Source organism: Brachyistius frenatus, unplaced genomic scaffold, assembly GCF_029030835.1.
Source record: "Brachyistius frenatus isolate BFR_SWC_R1_liver_20210118 unplaced genomic scaffold, ASM2903083v1 Contig_73, whole genome shotgun sequence".
Taxonomy (NCBI): Eukaryota; Metazoa; Chordata; class Actinopteri; family Embiotocidae; genus Brachyistius; species Brachyistius frenatus.
This window is the reverse complement of record NW_027210672.1, coordinates 360844-382500: the sequence shown is the minus strand read 5'-3', so window position 1 is coordinate 382500 and position 21657 is coordinate 360844. Positions and strand designations below refer to the sequence as shown.

Below are 21657 nucleotides of genomic sequence, written 5' to 3'. Positions count from 1 at the left end.
CCTGTGTGTGTTTCCCCTGCCACATTTTAAAATGGAAAAAGACAACAGCGTGACTGAAACCTCCCTTCAGGGTTGTTGTGGTTTTTTTTTTTTACTGCGCCTGCGGTTCCACGTGTGGATCCCCCAGTGGCCTTATTTTTGGTTATTTATAAGGATTTCTTACGGCGTGTTTATCGTCAAACGTTTTATTTACGTGTCGATTTTGTAGACCAGTTATCCAAACGCTGCAAATGGCAACGGCTTTTCCCAATTTTCGATCCAAGCCGGCCGACGGTACGATTTGGCATCTTGCGCAACCCGAGTCGAACGAATGAGATCAAGTGGTCAGAGGGAAGCAGCTGTTTGTGGTCAGCTGAGAGGGCGGGGGCGGGGGGAGGGGGGGGGGGGCACACCGGCGGTCAGACGTAAGGCGCTAAAAAAAAAAAAATCATACCGCTGATGTTGTGGTCGAGTAAACGACGTGCGCCGACCAGCACTTCTTAAACTGCTCTAATTGACGTGTTATTGTTTGTTTGCTCAATCGGTACAAAACCTCAAGTAGGAAAAGCGGCAGTTCTGCGTTTTAAATCGGAAGCACTGACGTTCCCAAGTATTTGTCTACATATCCGGGTCGCTCCGCGAGTCGTGTCCGGCGGTTGCGTCCGAATGGGGCGACGACCTCGGTTTCATTTTTGAAAGCGTTTGTGGAATAAAAAGGTCTTTCTCGGTCTCCAGCTCCTCGCCATTCACCGGCGTCGCTGCGAGCGTGTACCGCGTCGGCCTCATCTCGCTCCCCCGCCGTTTTTGCCGTCCGGGGACCGCGTTTGTCGGTGACAAGCGATTGACTTTGGACGTCGTCGCGCTCGGCCGCGCCCCGGGCCGTAACGTTTGCTCTCGGCGGGCCGAGCCAGCCTAAATGTTCGACGCTTCCGTCGCCAGAAAATCCAAGAAGAAATCAAAACGATCCGAAATGTTAAAACCGTTCCTTTCAAAACATAATCGACAGTTTCCCCGCATTACGTCCCGACCCCCCCCCCCTCCCGTGTGACCCGAAAGCACCTGCCAAACTTTTGGATCCGTCCCGGGCCGCGGTGCAAGCGGGTCCCTCGGCGACCGAGCACCTGTACTGGACCGAACAATATGTCTGCCGGCGACGCCGTGGCAGGTTCATGGCAAAAATCTCTCCCGCCCGTCGTCCAGTATATCTGCCAGTCCTGAAAATGAAACGTGTGTGTGTGTGTGTGTGTGTGTGTGTGTGTGTGTGTGTGTGTGTGTGTGTGGTCGGTGGGGATTTCTGGCAAGACTCGTGTTTCAGCAGTGAAACCCACAGTTGGGGTAGAGCAGAGTGATTTCACTTTGTGCCTCTGCCAATAATAAGGTTAGACAGAAGGAATAACAACGCAAAAAGTTTGACACCCAATGAGTCACGAGGAGAACAATCGGCCCGGAAATGTTTATTTATTTATTTATTTTTTTGGGGGGGGGGGGGGATAAAATATTGGCTGCAGAGGCGAGCCAACAGCTACGACGCTGAGCAGCATGTGACATCGCAGACAGATTAACTGGCTCTGCATGCGGCGTAACATTCGCACGACGTCGTTCAAAATATACACGCGATTCTATTTGGTGTGGGTTTTAAATTTGAAATTATGTCTCATTTAAACTGCTGATTGAGCAGGATGCCGCCGCCCGCCCGCCCGCCTTTCCATTATAATCAAGTTCACCCACGGTGTCAATCAAATACCGGCCGGTGTGGTGTAATTCACCGTAGTGCTATTAGAATGATGAGATTTGAGTTTAATCATAATCGAACTGCGTGGGAGGGAGGGGGGGAGAGAGAGGGGGGAGGGAGGGGGCCTCATCAGCTAAACAGGGCTGCTTTAAATCACCGCGGTGGACCTCGTGATCCCACCTGCCCTCTGTATACACACACACACACACACACACACACACACACACACGCGCACACACACACAGGTCTTCCTCTCTTTTACCCTCCACAGTCACCCTCCTGCTGGCTGCAGTTCACCAGGTTAATGCTGATGGAAGCAGAAGAAAATAAGAGTGTGGGTGTGTGTGTGTGTGTGTGTGTGTGTGTGTGTGTGTGTGTGTGTGTGTGTGTGGGGAGGGGAGGGGGAGGGGGGAGACAACCCTGAATGCTAATGATCCGCAGCCAGTCTGGCTTTGTTTGTGTTTTCTAAATTACAACTAACCCTCGCCGAATGCATATAACCGCTCACACAATGTTCGGGTCAATGCAATGTGCTCCACGGACAAATCGAATATTGTTTTGAAGAGACAGAAACGGTTCAAATGCTCCGTCTTTTTGTATCTAATTGTTTTTTGGTTTTTTTTTGGTGCTTATTCGGCAACTTTTGCAAAAAATATCTTGAAGGTATTAAAAATAACTCGAATTCTTTCGTGACGCCGCCGAGTGTCGCTGGAGGTCGGCTGCATAGAGGTCGCCTCCGTCTCCATAGACTCCCATTCAACTTCTCATTAAAAACAAAGTCAAATCATTTTGTTGTGCTGTTGTTAGCTGAAGTCCCTCCGTCTTACTAGTTTTTCTGATGGTTCAACTGAAAATAATCATTAAAGCCGTTTTTTTTTTTTTTTCCCCTGTGTGTCTGTTTGATTGACAGGCCCGTGGCGTGGTCAGGTTACGGCGGTCGGTGGGCGGGACGTGGCGTCTTCAGGTTTCCAATCAGACCCACCGCTCGCTCCTCCCCCGGCTCCTCCCCCAGCTCTGGTCATACGCCCGTGCACTTCTCACGCCGAGGGCGACGCAAAAACGTGACACCGACACGCTGAGCGACGGCTGCGTCGCACACTTCGGCGTGACACCAGGCCTGCCGAGCGGACGCACCTATCCAGGGTGATTAAACGCCGTCCGCATTTACACACCCACATCGAAGCGAGGCCGCGCCCGTCCTCACACCCGTCCGTCCTCACGCCCGTCCTCACCGATTGAACTTTTGACTGATTACGTTGGGGAGATTGTGCCCTCAGACAGAGACATGCATATTGTCTGCTTTTCCGCATGTAATGCCATTAAGACGCCCCGAAGTAAACAAATAAAAACCAATGAAGAAAACAAACGAGGAATTAGACGTGTCACTTCACAGAACCGCGTCCTCACCTTGTAATTAAACTGGAAGTCGTCCCAGATTCAGCGACTCGGCAAGAAGACGATCACTTTGTTCCCGGGGGACAGTCGGTGCGGACGGACGTCTCCGACGGACGCCTCGTTCTGTTCTCGGACCGATCCGGTGACCCGATCGTAATGAGACGGGGACACCGAGGACATTGGCCCGCAGACTCCTCTCACTGCGTTGTCAACCCCGGGAAGTCAAACACGCCATCTGGTCACCGTTTTATGCTTTTAAAACTCCCGGCGGAGATCTTTCCTCTCGACATTATCTGACTGACGGGGGACAAAGCGGCGCAACGAGTGGCGTCGAGGTTTGGGAAGCCGGCGGGCGGCGCGGTGGCGCATATAAAACACATTGAGAGATTCCCGGCAGTAATACAGGAACTGTATAAATGAGCAGCATTGAACGTGACAAGATGCTTTAACTGCGTCTTTATGCAACGGGGTGAGTTTGCAGTGAAGCAGCCGGGATCATCGGCGAGCACATCGAGGTCCAACGTCAAGAACTCCAGGCAACTATTTCCTCTCGTTCGCGTGGCCTCACAAACGAGGAGTTACACGCGTGACCCCCGTTTCAGTTTACGCTGAGAGCTGAGAATTATATCTGGTCTTCATGAACTTTCACTCGGCACCCGTCTGCTTCTCTTCGAGACGACTATAAAGTTGTTCTTTTGTAAACCAAATGGGAACGTTTCCAAGAGCGCTCAGCCAAGTAAAACACAACACTCACTGATCAGGGTTGTACCTTCTTCCCGCTGCGGCGTCCACTCTGAACTTTATGTTCGCACTAACTGCACCTTCGATCACACAGGTTGTTTGTTTCTGTGATTAATTTGCACTTTGAGCGTGTCGGGTTGAAATTAGATCTTCGCGTTCCAAGAAATAAGATCTTTTATTTACAATACTGCAGACGGGGCTTTTCCCGCCCGTTTGGCCTCCGTTAAAAGCAGCCGGCGTCTTGTCCTCCTTATTGTTCTTATATTTTACCTTATTTAATGTTGTTGTTTTTTTTTAACTTCTTGCTCCTTTTTTTTTTTTTTGTCTTCACATCGTAAAGTGTCCTTGGCAACATAAACCTGTTGTCGGATTAAGCCTTTCAACTCTGACAAGTTTTTATTCATCTTCTGTCACAACCAGCTCGCTTCAGCCGCCGGGTCGGCATAAATCCGCCTGCCACTGCTGAGACACACACACACGCACGCACGCACGCACGCACGCACGCACGCACGCACGCACGCACACACACACACACACACACACACACACACACACACACGCACGCACGCGCGCGCACACACACTCTTATACACAGGGAGGGCAAGTGGATTTGTTTCACGCTAAAAGTCAAAAAGAAGATCAGAAATAACTCCCCTCCGCGGCGCAGACGTCTTCTTTCGGGCGCCGCGAGGCGGCTTCGCTGCGAGGTGACTTTTGTGAGGAGGGAAGACGAAGACGAGAGGAGGGAGACAAGTGAAAGTTCCTGCATCTCCTCGGGGATTACAGTAGTCTGCTGTTACTGTCAGCAGCAGGAGTGGATGCACGTGTGTGTGTGTGTGTGTGTGTGTGTGTGTGCGTGTGCGTGCGTGCGCGTGTGTGTGGTTTGAGACAGCTGCAAAAAGCAAGGGGTGAGGTGGGGGGGGGGGTGCAGTTTGTTTTGCTGTGGTCGAGGGGGCGTGTCCCTGCAGACGATTGGCCCAGTGGGCTGATTCCAGTGTAAGTGACATCACAACTTCGTGGCTGACCTACTTAAAAGTGGCCGTGACGTCACCTGCCTCTTTCGCTCCGTCTCTCTTTCCCTCCCTCTCTTACACAACTCATTTTCCCTTCTGTCTCTTTCCATTTCATTTTTTTGTTTTGCATATTTCTCCACCTTTTCCACCCTTTTTTTTTTGTAGTCATACAGAGGCGTGGGGCTAATCAGGAGAGAGAGAGAGACGGCGAGGAACGACGACGTTGCCAATAACCCAATTTCTAGAGATTAAAGCTATATTGATGAATATTAATGCGCTGGCCGCGATGACGAGACAAAACGAGGCGGCAAGCTTCCACCATATGGACAGAAAAGAACTGTGGGAAGAAAAAAAACAAAAACACAAGCGTGTGATTTGGTGCTGATCTGCAGTGGAGGAAGAATTATTCAGATCTTTTAACTGAAATAAAAGTACCAACACAGAAATGTAAGAATAATCCAGAACAAGTCAAAGTTCGGCATGAAAACAGGACAGAAGGAGCAGCAAAATGTATTTCGATGTTTTCAAGTAAAAGGACGAGTTTGGTCCCTCTGACTGTTTTATTATTATAACAACAAAAAAACTGAAAGTGTAAAAATGATTTATGCGTTGACTCTTTCTTGTTGCCAGGAAACCAGAGCAGACTCCAGGAAGTTGCTTGTCCAGCTGTCGTTTCATATTCACTGTACTGGCAATTATCTTATTCGAAAGCAACTTCAGCCTATTTTCCCAAAATGTTGAAATACTCCTTTAAGCACGATTTTCAATGCAGGTTTTTTTTTTTTTTTTTTTAATCCTCGTCATGCAGTAGTTTAATATTTCCCACTTTTTACTTCATTATCCCATCAGTGATGTGTTTTCGACTCCGTTCAGCCAGCAGCAGCAGCAGAGCGCTGCACACGTATAAATGTATTACGGTGGGAAAAAAACACCGATGTATTGCCAGATTTGTATTTATTTTTTTCTTGATGTGTGTGTTCCTGAACACAAGCAGACTATCTGAGAGGAGCAGGAGCGCTGAGGGCTGATTAACGCTGCGGGGTCGCTTCTAATCTGAGGCTGCCCGTCAGACCAGTCACCGATCGCAGCGCAGCGCAGCGGGAAAAGGAAGGAAGGAAGGTGGAGAGAGCGGATCGTCTGTGATGCTTTTACAGAGTCGAGGGACGGAGGTGGAGATGGGAGGACAGAGATACGGGAAGTCTGAGGGTTAAAGGGAAGGACGAAGGGGCATGAAAAAAAACAAACCGAGATGAATAGAGGAACAAACACGTGTGGGAAACAAAAAGAGGGACGCCGTGAGAGAGAACAGAGGAGGAGGAGGAGGATGAAGGTTGCCGAAGGGAAGAAGAAGAGGCAGGAGGCAAAACAGCCCGAAGCAACAGTTCCTCTTCCTCCTCTTCGCCCCCCCCCCCTTCCCCCTTTGTGGTCCGTGGAAACCCTCTCTTCTCTCTCATTTATATTCACACCAGCTATGGGGCTAGTCACAGGGCAACCACCGCACAATACTACTGTTCAAAACACACACACACACACACACTGGTACAGTCGGGCTCGTCTTTGTGAGGCCAAATTAAGTGCGATCGAGTGCAGCCGCAACAGGCCGAAGCAAAGAGGCACGCACTTTCTGTCATCGCAAACGGGTCGCTGTGAGTTGTTTGGTTCGGGTAACATGAATAACGTGCTTCACGTGGCTTTGATTGACAGTTTATAGCAGAAATGTTTTGAAGCGCGCTGTTTACATCGTTTAGCTGTAAACGTGAGCGTCTTAACAGGAAGTGCTTGTCTTTCTAAAGTGCCAGGAAGTAACGCGCTCCTCGTCGCCAACTCGAGACGATGCGATGACCGAGGTGTCGGGTTCTGTTCGCCGTGTTCCTGTTTTTTTTAATGCTGCAGTTTGGAAAGTAAAAGTGTTCCTTTTGATTTCTGGTGCCTAAACTTCAGACACCTTCTGCTTCGCAACACCGACATAGTGTCTGGTGACGGTGGCATTGCGCACTTTGGAGTGTCATCGCGTGGGTGTATTCTCTTCTTTTTGTAATCGTCGTGAAAACAAGCGGCTCCGAAGCGAAGTTGGTTTTTTTTACGATCGGTAGTTTTACAGTGCAGATCCTCCGAGGCTCGTTACTGCTGCTCATGGACTGGAAATGAAGTGTAGGACCACAATTAAAACAGGGCTGGATTTCAACCTGGCTATTGCTGCTTGTTTTACAGTCATGCAGGCATTTGCAAGCACACACACACGCACGCGCGCACGCACACACACACACGCACGCACACCTGTTTTGTTTGAAGCCAAACTGAAATACACCCACAGGCGGTGAACTTTTCTCTGCCCCATGTTTAACTCACATTTCATTGTGTTTTCGCAACTCTCTCTCTCTCTCTCTCTTTCTCACACACATACACACACTCGCTCAACAGAACACACACTCACTTTTATGCACACGCGAACACACTCGTCCGATTCCTCTGAGACTCAAACTCACACAGGCTCGGCTACTTTTATAGGTGTCTTTCATTTTCTTGTTTTTGTTTCACGCTCCCCATCTCTCGCTCTCTCTCTCTCTCTCACTCACTCACTCACTCACTCTCTCTCTCACACACACACACACACACACACACACACTTACACTGACACACATTCACACACCGAGCTGGGAGTGACACTGATAAATCACCCCGGAGGCTCACAGCTCCATCCCTGCTTCTCTCCCCGTCACCTCTCCCCACGTCCCGACCTCTCTGTAACACTCCTCGTCTTCATCTCCCTCCTCATCTTCATCTTCCCGCCCCGTCTCGTCCTCTCTCCATCTCTGCCGTGACCTCTGTTGACCCAGATTATCGCTGGCCTTTTATCCCTCCCCCGCCCGTAAGGTCAGCTCACGTGGTACCTTTTTATTTTTGCATCACAGGTTTGCATTGTTGAAGTGTTTTTCTCTCGCTGGACACGTCGTCTCGGTTAATTCATTGTTGCGGTTAATTAATTGTCCGGCTTTGATTTATCTGCGTAGCCTTATGTATAATTTGTTGTTTTTATTTCAGCGGAGTCCGAGGTGGCACGAGCGTTTCCCGCAGTGTTTTAAAAGCCAAACAAAGAAGACGGAGAGTTGATCGCTTTTATCGGGGTTTTTTAAAAAAAAAATTTAAGAAAAGCTGATAAAAGAGAAGAATATTAACAGAGAAAAATAATCCCGCTTTTTTTCACCAAAACTTTCTACCCACGTGTGTGTTTAGATCATTAAAACAGTTTAAAATCAAAATAGTATTTTTGATCCCGGGAAAGTTGTCATAGTATGTTCGGTAATGTGCAAAAGTTGAAGGCACTTCCAGTGCCTTCAAAAAAAAAAAAAGAAAAGAAAAGAAAAAAAGCTGCTTTTAAGGATATCGCCGTGAATAGTTTGTATTTAAAGATATCGCCGTGAATAGTTTGTATTTAAAGATATCGCCGTGAATAGTTTGTATTTAAAGATATCGCCGTGAATAGTTTGTATTTAAAGATATCGCCGTGAATAGTTTGTATTTAAAGATATCGCCGTGAATAGTTTGTATTTAAAGATATCGCCGTGAATAGTTTGTATTTAAAGATATCGCAGTGAATAGTTTGTATTTGTCAGCTTCATTGAAAATGCCGTAAACAGACTTTGAAGGATTGAGATGCCCTTTTATTTTTTTTATACTGCACATTTACTCATAACTGATTCAGCTGAACCGGGTCATTGTTCCTCCAAGTGGGAGCCAACGTCGCCCATTAGTTTGTGAATGTTGCTGGATTTTGGCCATTTTGTTCGTCGTTCGGAGGAAGTGACCATATTTGGACGAGGCGGGGAGCGGTGGATCTGACTGATCTGATTGGAAGCTAGACGATACGACGTCCCGCCCACCGATAGCTGTAATCTGACTGCACCGCAGGCCTGTCAATCAAACAGACCCCCCCGCCCTCCCAAAAAAAGCTTTTTGAAGCTGTTCTTTTTCTTTTTAATGACGGGATTATTTTCAGATGGACGGCCAATAAATGAGTAGGAAGCAGCGACTTCAGCCAGCTGATGATTAGTTTCAGCACTACTTGATGTTGCGCCACTTTTAGAAATATTCAGCGCTTCTTTGGAGCAGTCACGACGTCGAGTGCCTTCGAGCACTCGCAGCCGATATTTGCTGAAGAGCAAATCGGTGTAATTTGATGTTTCGACTCGGTGATTGCCTCTCTTAACTGGCGCCTCCCGCTTTAACTTTTAGCTTTTGATTGATTTGAAGAGGTGGGGGGGACCTGTACGTGCACATAACGCAGCCACAAGGACTACGAAGGAATATGTCATTATTTTAAATTCTTAAATATGTAGAGCTAAAATGGCCCCAAAATCCACACAAACGAGACCAAACATTCGTCATTTGTTTCGTGTTTGAACAAAGCGTTCTTCTGTAAATCGCTCTCTTTAACTGTCACACCACTCCCCCCTCCCCAGAATCTTTTCCGCTCTCCTCTCCATCTGTTAGCCGCTCCTCCATCTGTCTCCGGTCTTCATTGGCCCGTCCGTCCCTCCATCACGTCCCTCCTCTCGTTATCCGTCTCTCGTCCCCGTTGTTAATCCCTAATCGCCCTGAAGACGGCTGCTCATCGATTGGCTATCCCGCTTTTCCCTCTTTATCGCCGCCGTGCTCGATGTTCTCGCCTCCAGCAGACCCCCGCCGGCGTAATGTATATTAATAAGGAATGTGGGTGTTAATGCAAATTAATGCATTTTTTTTTTTTGCCGAAGAAAACAAAACGTAGAGCCAGGAAACAGAAATGGCTAAAAAGCTAATTTAGCCTTACTTTTAATGGTATCTGTTTACCAGAATGTAAACAAACATACCAAACCTTAAAAAAAACCAACTCAAAACCTGTAGCCACCAGCTAACAAAACAGGAAGTATAATGTTGCAGAGGAGTCGGCTCTGCAACATTATACTTCCTGTTTACGTCTCCCAGAGCATTAAAGGAACTCTAAAATTAGAGCGTGATTGTCCCTCAAATCTAATTAAGACACAGATCGACTCACAAGTGACAAAATGTAATAATTGACTGTAATTGATAAATATTCACCTTTTCTTATGACTATGGGCGGCGGGAGGTTCACGAGGAAACACCGACCCGACAAGAGCTTTTGATGAAGTCCTAAAAACACAAACCTGCTTGTTCTTCTCTCATAACGCCGCATCAACCCTCAAACTCTCATCCCGCCGTGCAATTCATAATTTCTCAATTCAGCGTATCGATTTCGCTTCCACCTTCACGTCACACCGGCGGTCCGCCAACTCCTCCGTGGGGGAAAAAACAACAACAACAAATGCTCTCGTTTGGATCGTACGAAAAGCTCGTCAACACGTTTATTTACTTTCACCAGTGCAATCGGATGAGAAACGGCAACAGAAAGAGATAAACATGGAGAATCGCTGCATCGCACAAGTTCAAGGTCGGCTGAGGTCGTATCGCCTCGGCAACAAAGCGGACTAGTATTCAGTGCGCGCGGGGGGGGGGGGGGGGGGGTTCGTCTGAGTCTCTGCAGAGTCGTGAGATGTTGTCAATGATCGTGTGGAGCAGAAAGGAGAAGAATTTAACAACAGAAGAGGAGTCCTGGTGGTGTTTTGTGCGGCTTGTTGTAGTGATGTGCCGCCACCTGCTGGTCAGGAGGCGGCTGTACAGCAAGCTGCATCAGAAACATGTTTTCAATTTGTTTTCTCCAAATTTAAAGCCGGGCGATTAACCTTCAATTCAAACCGTTGTACTTGAGCAATGAGCTGCCTTTTTTTTTTTTTTTTTTTTTTTTTAACATTGATTATATTGCGTTTAATTGAAATGAATTTGCCTTTTATCTGAATGCAACACATTAGAGTTAGCGTCTATAGCAAATGCCTACATAAAAACTAAAAAAAAATAAAAATGGAATTTTCAAATTACCAACTCGAAAGAAAATTCAGAAACATGTACTTCACATATTAGTGAGTTTGTGTATGAGAGGAGTGAAATCTACAACACGCTGAGTGTCTGGTCAGTTCAGCAGGTATGAGCACATGACATCCGTGTACAAGTAACTATCGTACACAAGCTGTCTTGTGTACGAGTGTGTGTGTGTGTGTGTGTGTGTGTACACGTGTGTGTGCGTGTGCGTCTGCGTGTTCACAAATCGTCTCCGTTGGTGCTATCGCCGTCGTCCTCGCCTTCCTCCTGCTCGCCGTCGTCATCGTCATCGTCTCGGCCTTTCATCTGCACAGAGGGAAACGTGGAAACGGGACAAATAAACGACTTGTTTTTATTATCTAGTAAACATGTAGGAATATGCAAGTCTGTGATGCATGTAGATTGTTTTGATTAAAACAAGATTATGTGGAATTAATCATTTTGCAAAAAAAAAAAAAAAAAAAAAAAAAATTCCCACTAATTCATTTATTCAAGTCATTTATCAGGTTTAAAAAAAAAAATTAATGTTTTATTATCCATGAAAAAGTAATTCTTTTGGATTTTGGATCATTAATCAAAAACTCATTTTAGGCTTTGGGAAATTAGTTTTTTTCATTATTTTGGTGATTTTACAGACTAAAACTGACTCAGCGAATAATCTGCATCGCGATCAACAATTTTTTTTTTTTTTTTTTTAAAAAGCAAAGAAAATGATTGTGCCAACTTGCTTAAAAAGTCCGCTGCTGTCTCCGCTGTCCCTGCCTCCCTCCCTCCCTCCCGCTCCTCACCTCGTCCTCGTCCTCCAGCAGGTCCCCGTCCTCATCGGAGTCGTTCAGCTCCTGGATGTCTCGGTCCCTCTTCAGGCTGTCGGCCTTCTTGCTGGAGGTGGATGAGTGGAGCGGGGAAACCTCGCCGGGCTCCGCTTTGGAGCTTTTCATGTCTGATGCAAAGACGAGAAGAAGAAAAGGAGAAGGAGAAAAAAAAAAAAAGGACAGGATGAGACCGAAGACACTCTCGGGGCTCATCTGCTTTTCTGAATGGGGTGGAGAGGGGGAGGGGCTTATTTGCTTTGACACCCGCATACGACCCTCTAACCCAGTCCTAGCTGCTGCCGGTACCTCGTAGCCGACGACCCAGATAGAGCGCTGGGCTCAGGCCCGCTCGACGTCCAGAGGGTTGTGAGGAGTAGAACCCCCGGGCCCTCTTCCTGTGGAACCGGCTCCCGGTTCGGGAGGGTGACACTTTTTCCATTTTCAAATCTCGGTTTAAAACGGGTTTTTTTCTTTCTTTTTTTTGTCATTGATAAGTCAAATAGAGTAAAGCTGAGATGTTCATTGACCCCCAAACTTTGGCCTGTTACTCTTTTTTTCTTTCTTTTATTATCTAAATTCCTGCTGCTACGTTTTTACAGTTTTACACCTGGAAATCCTGTCCAATAGAAGGAGGTGGGTGGATCCCACCTAAAATAATCACTGCAGCACTTTTTATTGGATGAAATGTTACACATTTAATGACATTTTAGTGCAGTTCACTGAATAGGAGTCGCACGCGGTGGAAAATGCATCTCGTTTAATATTTAGCAGTGGTCGTGATGGAGTTTGCTTCTGTGATGGCACGTAAATAAGCATAAATGGGACAATGTGAAGCTTCCTGATGTCACTTAAGAGGATTTTAAAAATTTGTTTTAAAAAAGAAAAGTGCACCGTTCCGTCGTTTTATACATTAACAATAACTCTCCTGCACTTTGCGCTGCTGCATCTTTAAAAATGCATTGAGCTTTCTTCTATATTTTAACCCTATTTGATTAATGTCTTGTGTTTTAATTTGATCTGTTCTCATGCATTTTTAAATTTTATTTTTTTTTTTTAAATATTTTTTTATAACATTCATTTGGAGCCCACCTGACTTCTTGCTGTGGTCCTTCTCCATGCGCTCCAGACTCTCCAGCAGGTAGTCCACCTTGTGTTTGATCAGCGTCAGCTCCCTCTTGATGGTCTGCAGGTCGTCCGCCTTCACTGCAGGGGCGAAACGGGCGCGTGGATCAACCGCTCACGTTGCTCACGCGAGACGTGGAGGGCGACCTGGCTTTTTGGATCGGGGGGGGGGGGGACCTTACCTGTGCGTGAAGCCCTCTGGCTGGTCTTGGAGGAAGAGGGGAAGGCGGTCTTGGTCCGTCGGCTGCCTCCGCCGCTCAGGCTGACCCGGGGACGCTTCGAGGGGATGACGGCGCGAGACAATGGCGGTGGAGGAGGAGGCGGCACGCGGGACTGGTAGGAATACATTCTGAGACGGAGGACGGTCGTTTGTTGTTGTTTTTTAGTTTTAGCCAATTAATAACTTTACCTGCTGCAAAAAAAAATATCTTTCTATAATTCAGCATTTGTTTATTTCACATCATTTAACTTCTAAACGGAACATCGCTGAGGAGCAAACTGTGATTTCCAGCTCGTAAAATGACAAAATATTTCCACGTAAACCATTAAAATTGCAAACTGGATAAACGGCTGAGCAGCAGACAGATAGCTGACAATTGAACAGATACAAATATAAGAAATTACCCTTTGAAAAGTCCCTCCGGGAAATCGCGATCTTGCGATCGCGGTAATTCACGCAAATTCACGCAAACAACGCACTATTTGCGGGAGCTTGCGATGTTTTGGAATTCGCGCGATTTTTTTCGCTAAAAATGTCGTCAGCAGCAGCTGTGCTGAAAGTATTACGGCATTAAGTACGTCTTTTCCGACTAAACTCACTTTATTAACACAAACAACTCCGTATTTGCAGTCAGTACGGTTCGCCTTTTCTCATCTGCTCACCAAAACAAAGTCTGTGTACCGGAAGAAACCGGAACACGCAGAAGAACCGGAAGTTCCGGGGTTTGTGGAAAATGTGGCCTTCGCAATAAAATGTTCGAATGAAATGCTTGTTATCAATGGAAGTGATTACATCTTACTGTATGCTGGAGAAGATTTATACACGCGTCAATTTGTAAGAGGCTGCACTTTGTTTTTGTGAATACAGTAGTTCTGTGTTGAATTAACATTAATCCCGCAGCATCTAAAACTCTTATTCTGACAGCTGATGTAGTGGTTGTATTCTATATTACAGTCTGTTCTGTAAAGATACGCCACTTTTATGATTTATTTTTGTAACTTTTAGCCCCATGGTTTTCTAAGTTAAATGAATTAATTTTAAACTAAAATAGTTCTATGATGTGCAGCAGGATTATTACCACAGGAAGTGTTTACATTAGGTTTATTAGATAAAGAATGAGCTCACCTGTCATAGTAGTCTCTTGGAAAGTCATAGTCCAAATCAAAAGAGGAACTGTGGACAGAGTATAGAAATAATAACAAAATGTTGGCATGTTTGTTAAAAATCCCGTGTGAACATCTCAATGTTTTTTGACTAAAGTCGCCGCGACGTTGTGAGAATAAACACCTGTACATGTCTCCTGCAGATCGCTTCGCCGTCTTCGATCTGTGAGGCTTCGGCTCACCTGCCAGGTTGATGTCTGAGGGAGGAAAAACACCGAGGTGAGCAAGGGACGACTCGTCAGGAGAAAGAGCCCCCCCTTCACAAAACACCAAACATGTTATGGATAAAATATGTGATACTCCATCAGCATCCATTACTCATGTTTACTTTAATCTGCTTGGAGCACCAGGCAGTTTAGAAAAATTAGACCAGAAACAGCTGTTTCCATTTCTTCACTCTCATGTGACATGTTACTGTTTAATCCTTTAATACCATCTCATGATGTCTATTTTTAAAGGCCTGTTTTTTGTCACGAGAGGGCAGCACACTGGTCCCAGTGTTTGAGCTGGGAAACAGGAAAACAATCCTGTCTCTTAATATTTAAGGTGACCTGAAGAGTGTAAATTGGAGATAGATGCAACAGATATTTGTGGCCAATCTGTGGGGTCTCCATATGTTTTAACTGATCCACTCAGGAAGAGGAAAATAGAGGAATTTTGTTTCCATGTTTTGCAAGATAACAAGATGGCCTGGACCAAACCACCCCACCAAGAGGGTTCTTCAAGACCTCCCTAAAGATCTTAAAGAACCACTTAAGGATCTATTTAAATCCATTTTAACTGACACAGCAGTCATGAAGTCTTGTTTTTTAGTTTTTTTTTTTGAATAATAAAGTAAAATATCAGGATGTTGTGGTGAAAAAAGTTCAATATAGATTAACGGGATGTTAAAACAGCTTAAAACTGTTTTTTTATTTTTTTATTTTGTCCTCTCGTTTTCAAAAAGAGAGTCCACGTCTGATTTCCAAGACTAATCCTGGACTCCTCTGACTTTCACTGCGTCATCCCCGTCCCTCCGGCTCACCTAACACCTGCCCCACGATCATGCGCCCGTCCTCCCCGTTCACGGCGGCCCTGGCGTTCCTCTCGTTGGCGTACTGGACGAAGGCGTAGCCCTTGTGCACCGAGCAGCCCACCACCTTGCCGTACTTGGAGAAGATGGCCTCCACGTCGGCCTTGGTGACCAGCAGGGTGTTGAGGTTGCCGATGAAGACGCGGGAGTTGAGGGAGCGGGGGTCGGTCTTGTTGGTCACGTTGCTGCTGGCCATCAGGCTGGTGGGGGAGGACGACGACCAACTGAGGGAGGAGGAGGAGGAGGGAGGAAAAGGAGGAGGAGGACGGAGAGTAGGTGAACGAGGAGGAGATCAGAGGTTCGAGGTTAGTGACGTTCGGGGAAACAGGAAGCAGCAGAAGAATTGTGACGTCAATATTTTTGTTTGTCTCGCACTATAATTCGTAGATAATCTGTGCCACGAGGTTAACGTGAGCGTTGACCTCCGAGCTCTTCAATAGTCTGGCTTTAACCACACCGACCAAGCTTTCAACCTGGGTTCAAATTTTTTTTTTTTTTAAACATGGGCTGAAGGGGGAGAAAGTATGCAGAGGATCGCAACTGTCGAAGACCTTTTTCACACATTAGTCCATAAAATATCAGAAAATGTCCTTTAAAATTTGCCAGGATCAAAGTTGAACAACCAACGGGGCCAAAGAAACCCCGAGTTGCTGTCCTGTTAAAACTAAAGAAAAGCAGCAACGTCTCAAATACGAGAAGCCGGAATCGGCAAATTCGCGCCTTTTATTTTATTCACATTTGATCAAAATGTATACATTTTCTAACAATACATTCACGTAATGTCCTTATTAATTCACGACAACCGCACGTAACCATCTTCGGGTTAAGAAAATGCCACGCGAGTGACTGATTCGCACTCCAAACTTGGAAGCTGTGGCTCCTCCTTTCTATCTCCTACGGTGCAGGTGGATGAGTTGCGTTCGCTTATTTTACGCTCACTACGCACCGACTGCGTGTTCATCCACCGTAAAAACAGGAGATGGGAGCTTTATATATATATATATATATATTTTTTTTTTAAATAGCTGGTTTTGTGATCGGGGTGACGACGCGGCCAACACTCACTCCATCGTGTCTGCGCCGGGCTCGCTGGACGTCTGCCTGCCTGCCTGCGTCTGCCGGGAGAGAGAGATGCAGTCGGATGCAGTCAGCTAGACATCCTGTTACTGTAACACCTCCCCAAAAAAAGACGCTTCACAATTAATCATGAAAAAAAAAAAAACCCTGCGGGATAAACGGTTGTTTTTGGTTACGACAAAAACATAAAAATCACTTTCCAATCAATTCACTTGTCTTATAATCTTCTCACTCGGACGACAGCTGATCAACGATGCTTTTTTTGTTTGTGGTGGTAAATCCTGGTATCGTTTCAGGGGTGTTGTATGTGTGTGTGTGTGTGTGTGTGTGTGTAGATCCACTCTGGAAAACCCTCTTGATCGCTGACTGGGAAATTGGATTTTAATATCCTCCTGGTGAATAATTCACAAACCCGAAACATTATGATGCCGTTTTCTCTTCATGTTGTTCTCACTGTGTCTCTTCTGTGTTTACAAACTTTCCACGAGTCTTGTTTCACTTGTGCAGCTCGCCGTGTCATTAAATGTTCCCTTTTTTTGGTGGGGGGGCGGGGACTGATGCACCAGCAGTTTTTAGGCAGACACACACACACACACACACACACACACACACACACACACACACACACACACACACACACACACACACACACACACACACACACACACACACACACACGTGTTAGTTACAATTAGCAGTGTGGCTGGAGACACTGCAAAGTTATGTAACATTGCAGGAAGGGGGGAGGAGAGGGGAGGCGGGGGTCCTGTGAGAAGTCAAAAGAGAGGGAAGCTGCAGCGCAGCGACGACCAATAGGAGCTCCGGCTCATCTTATAAGGTGTTTCTGTTATTTTGTCCACCAGGTGTAAGAATTGATCTGTTTATTTTTTTTTTTTACTTTGGCAAACTTTAAATTCCATATGAGACGCCGCAGAATGAGGAAACACCGCGTGGTTTTTACACCGCGACCTTTTTGTGAGTCCGTCTTGTGTGTCTGTGTGTTTTTGTTTTTTGCTGATTCCCTCTCAATGCTGAGAGGAGATCATCATCATCATTTTCGAAGCCACGTCGTCTCACCTGTCGAAACACAACACTGCAGCAGCAGCAGCTCCCTCTCTGGACCGCAACGACCAGCAGGAGATTACACGGTTTCCAGCCGGCTGTCTGACCAAAGCTTTTAACTCGCCGCTCTCCTCTACATGTTTGGTTTTTTTTGGCCGGGGATGTTTTTCCAGCGCCTGGCGAGCTGACAAAGGGTGTCGACAACACCGGGTGTGATCAGGAGGGCGGGGAGGGAAGGGGCAGGGAGGGTGGGGGGTGTAGGGTGACAAACACAGGCCTGCTTAGCAAATGTTTCTGATCCCTTTGGTGGGGGGGGGGGGGGGTTCAAGCAGGGACTTCCAGGCTTGGACAGTGAAAGAGGAAGAGTTTATTGGATTATTTGCGGGTGTTACTATTTACAGTGGGTGGACAAAATAACGTGAACACCTTGCAGAGAGCAGCTGTTAGTATTTCAGTTTCGTTTGGACTCGATCGGGTGTTTCAGGTGGAGCCCATCGACTTGTAAACGGTGTCATTTTGATTCGTTTGGGACGTGCAGCTCAGTTTGGGGGCTTTTTTTTTTTTTTTTTTTTTTAAATGTATTCTTTTCCTTCATACTGATACAACTCAGCACTGTTACAGTTGACTTCCTTTAAGTTATGACATTAAAAAAAAAAAAGATGTGGAAACATGGTATTTATTGCATGGTAGCGTCTACTCCCTGCAACATTTAACACACACACAGGGGCTCAGTTATCACCTGAATCCGTTTGTTGCCACTCTGGAGCTTATTTCTCATCCTTTGCCTCATCTGGGCCTCTTTTTGTTGTTATTTTGAATAAGACTTCTTCAGTTTTAATTTGTGGCTGGAAAGTGGGTTCATTGCTTTTGCTGTATGTCGGTTACGTGAGTGATTTGTCGGTTTTTAATGATTGTGCTTCGACTGTGAAATTCAGTACACTGCAACCGCAGCTCTCGGGACTCATGCTTGGAGACGGGCGGGACAGAAATGAGAGGAAGAGCAGCTTTGCAGTGGGAACGGACGGGTAGCGTCTACGCAGCTGAGAGGAGGTCGTGTTTCTTTGACACAGATTTAAGGGAGTAAAAGAGAGGGAAAAACTTTCAATTTGCGGAGGTTTATTGATTTGGTCGTATTTGTTTTTATAGTAGCTTGGGGTTTGATGATGGTGACGATGGGAGTGGGAAAAAAAAAAGCAAATGACACTTGTGGAAATTGATCATATTAGCACTTGATTAAAGTTTAAGTTAGTCACTGTTGGTATTTTGTTAGCATGCCGCAGTGATGGGCAAAAAAACCGTCTCTCTTGGGGCTGAAAATGTTGTTATTAGGAGAAAGTGTGTTTATGTGATTTCTTAAAATGACATGCACGCTCACAAAAAGAAAAAAAAAAAAGTACCAAAAGCAAAGGCAGGTATAAAAACAGGCCTCACTTCATGAGCCAGTGTTCGATCTAAAGACTGTGTGCAGGAGGACTTAAGGTGGTGTTATTCAGGAATTAGCTAAAGTCCAAAACTCTAGTAATAAACAGTGAACAGGATGAATTTGATGACCATCAACTGGGAACAGGAGGGAGGTTCATTTACGAGGGTCAAACAGTTTGAAATTGAAGTGCTTGATTTTCTACGTTCACAGCACCAAAAGAAAAAAAGAAAATACACTACATGCTACTTTTTCTAGGAAATCTGAAAAAAAGGGGAGGGGGAGAGAAATGGGGGTGAAAGCAAAAGTGAAATATTAAAAAAATGATGCAAACGTTGAGGTGAAAAATAACAACCCAAAAAAAAAAAGAGGTTGAGACCAACTTACGATTTGCCGCTGCTGAAAAAAGTGGCTTCAAAAACTAAAAAGGGGGGAAACAAAAAAGGTCATATTAGAAAAGAAATGTCCAAAAAAATGAACTTTCATTATAACAAGCAGGGGGAGGAGGTGAGGGGGCAAAATATGAACTCCACTAACACGTCACCATCATGAAGATATATTAAATCCAAATTTACTGTGGCATTGTCCTGAAATATGCAAATTATTAATTTAGGTATAAAAAAAATGTTTAGATCTTAAACTAATGAAATTGACGTGTATATGAAAAGATTTCCAAGATGGCAGACAGAGACGTAGCAGGTGGGCTACTATGAGACTGAGCTTGATTGATTGTTTTTAGGAACAAATACTATTTATTTGATGAACATTCAACCCTCTAGTACCCATTTCTTCTGATACAACGGCTCCAGATTGAACTGTTTAAAACTGCAAATTATATAATATTTTTGAAAAAGACGGGCATCGATTGTTCTCCACACTATCAGGTTAGTGTCTCCTTTTGCCAGCTCAGATGACGCTGCGTAGCTTTGATAGAAGTTCAACCGGGTGTCCAATGTTGTGCAAAAGAAAAGGGAATTAATGTAAAAATTCACCGTATTTCTTTACAAACTATTTATTTGTAAAAAAAAAAAATAAAAATAAAAACACCTGCTTATTTGTGCTCGGCCTCTCATACAAATGCAAACTGACATTCGCTAAGGTGAGCAGTTAAATATCAAACACGGGCGTCAGCTTCAAACCGGTGGCTTCCCCACTCTTTCCTCCTGCCTTGTCGGGGTCAGATTCAAAAGGTCAGCTGCAGAACAGCGCCCCCTGCAGGGGCCTGGAGGGACTCCTGCTCAAGGACACTTCCAGAGGACACACTTTGGGCCAGAGGGAGGGGGGGAGGTGGGGAAGGTAGAGAAGGGGAGGGGTTGTCAGTCTACACTGCCTTCCCACTGTAAAACTTTGCTGCAAAGTGAATTAGGAGAGTTCTTTTTCATTAAATCAGTTTACATATCATCAAGCAAAATCAAATAAAGAAGTCTCGGCCCGCTTACAGCTCCTTGCAGGCCCCTCTGCAGCAGGCCTTCCTCCATATGCAGCTTGCACAGCTCAGAGTAAACTGCTACTGAGTGAAAGGCTTTCCTCCCTTAATCTGCAAATAAACTTTAATAATTATAAGAAAATTTACCAAAAGCACAAATTATGTTGCACCAATGCTACAGAAAATGACCGTACAACACATCAAAACACTGTGGAGTTATTGTTCCTTAAAAAAAAACAAAAAAAAACGCCCCCACTTCTGACTGGGAGGGGGGACATCTTCCCTGGAAAATGACATCATTCCTGAGAGATTTGCTGCAGAAAATCAACAGCCTTATAACTAAAATATATACGTGCTAGGACTCGGTGTCAACGAATGCAAATCAAATTTAAAAGCACAGGAATAAAAAATAAAAATAAAAAAAAAAAAAAATTAAAAACATATCTCCAGGAAAAGGGACGACCCGTTTGGAAAACTGTCCAGAAAATCCTGGAACTATCTTCCATATTTTTCTCTCCCCGGAAATGAGACCACAAATCAGATAAACAACAAGGCAACACAGCAGCCCTGGAAAATGGACGCTTTTAAAATGTCTTATTCGAAAAATAAAAGCCCCCCCAAAAAAATATATCGCCGTGGGAGCTACTTTAAACTAGTTTCTGCGCTGTTTATAGGCCACTGTCATCACAAAATGTACGCCACTAAAAGCCAACACAGCCTCTGGAATACCAGCCAGGAAAAATATATTAAAAATGAAAACAAAAAGTCCCGAAGACGGTTCAGAGTCAGGAAAAAAAATGTAAAAAAAAAAATAAAAAAATGGAGAAAAAAATCTCTCGTTTAAAAATACTCACCAGGAGCTTAACACTAAAAATGAGAACAATTCAAGGCTCTTTCTACTTGAGACGGTAAAGATCCGCTTACGGCTCTGCTGCCTGTGTGTATCACCTTGAAACCAGTGGACACGAAATGGCGTCGACTCACTCAAACACACACACACACACACACGGAACAGGAAGGCCACGCCCCCCGCTGCTGCCTCTCGGTATCGGATTGGATACTTTAACCGCCCCGTCTTGTGTATACGCTTCACTGATTGGCAGACGCGGTCCTTCTCGTGAATGACGACATCCGCAGACCAAACTATTCGAGTGATTTGAATGACAGTTATCGAAAGATGAGCGGAAAGCAGAGCCGGACCCAAACGATTTGGTTTCCCCGGTAACCCCCCCCCTACATAATTTAAAAAAAAAAAAAAAAGCTCTATTCCACAGTATAGTCAATTTATAAACACCAAAAAAAGACCTAAATAATCAGGTACAAAACATGTATTAAATGAGGACTCCCCTTATGATGCAGGCTGTTTGCTGTGCAAGTAAACCTACTCAATAGTTAAATGTAAATGAGGACATAAAATAATGAAATTAAAGTGATGTTGATTAGCTATTTATTAAATAAGCCTTCAAAGTAATAACACTCTGATACCTAT

The 21657-nt window shown here is 45.2% G+C and overlaps 1 protein-coding gene across 5 annotated transcripts; it reads right to left on the bottom strand.

Annotated features, from left to right (window-relative positions):
* Nucleotides 1-10187: 10187 nt before the first annotated feature.
* Nucleotides 10188-21140, bottom strand: LOC138626367 (heterogeneous nuclear ribonucleoprotein C). 5 transcript variants are annotated; one of them, XM_069707957.1, is made up of 10 exons: nt 21023-21140; nt 20182-20279; nt 16249-16298; nt 15136-15407; nt 14236-14308; nt 14074-14121; nt 12911-13077; nt 12696-12809; nt 11583-11734; nt 10188-11100 (listed from the first exon to the last, which is right to left on the bottom strand). In XM_069707957.1, exons 2-10 carry the CDS (start codon nt 20218-20220, stop codon nt 11014-11016), a joined length of 1002 nt encoding a protein of 333 aa, XP_069564058.1. In that variant the 5' UTR covers nt 20221-20279; nt 21023-21140; the 3' UTR covers nt 10188-11013. The 5 variants fall into 5 exon arrangements, with proteins under 5 accessions (XP_069564058.1, XP_069564061.1, XP_069564060.1 ...); XM_069707960.1 differs by lacking the exon at nt 20182-20279 and adding an exon at nt 19130-19163 and having other exon boundaries at nt 21023-21138; XM_069707959.1 differs by lacking the exon at nt 20182-20279 and having other exon boundaries at nt 21023-21138.
* Nucleotides 21141-21657: the final 517 nt, after the last annotated feature.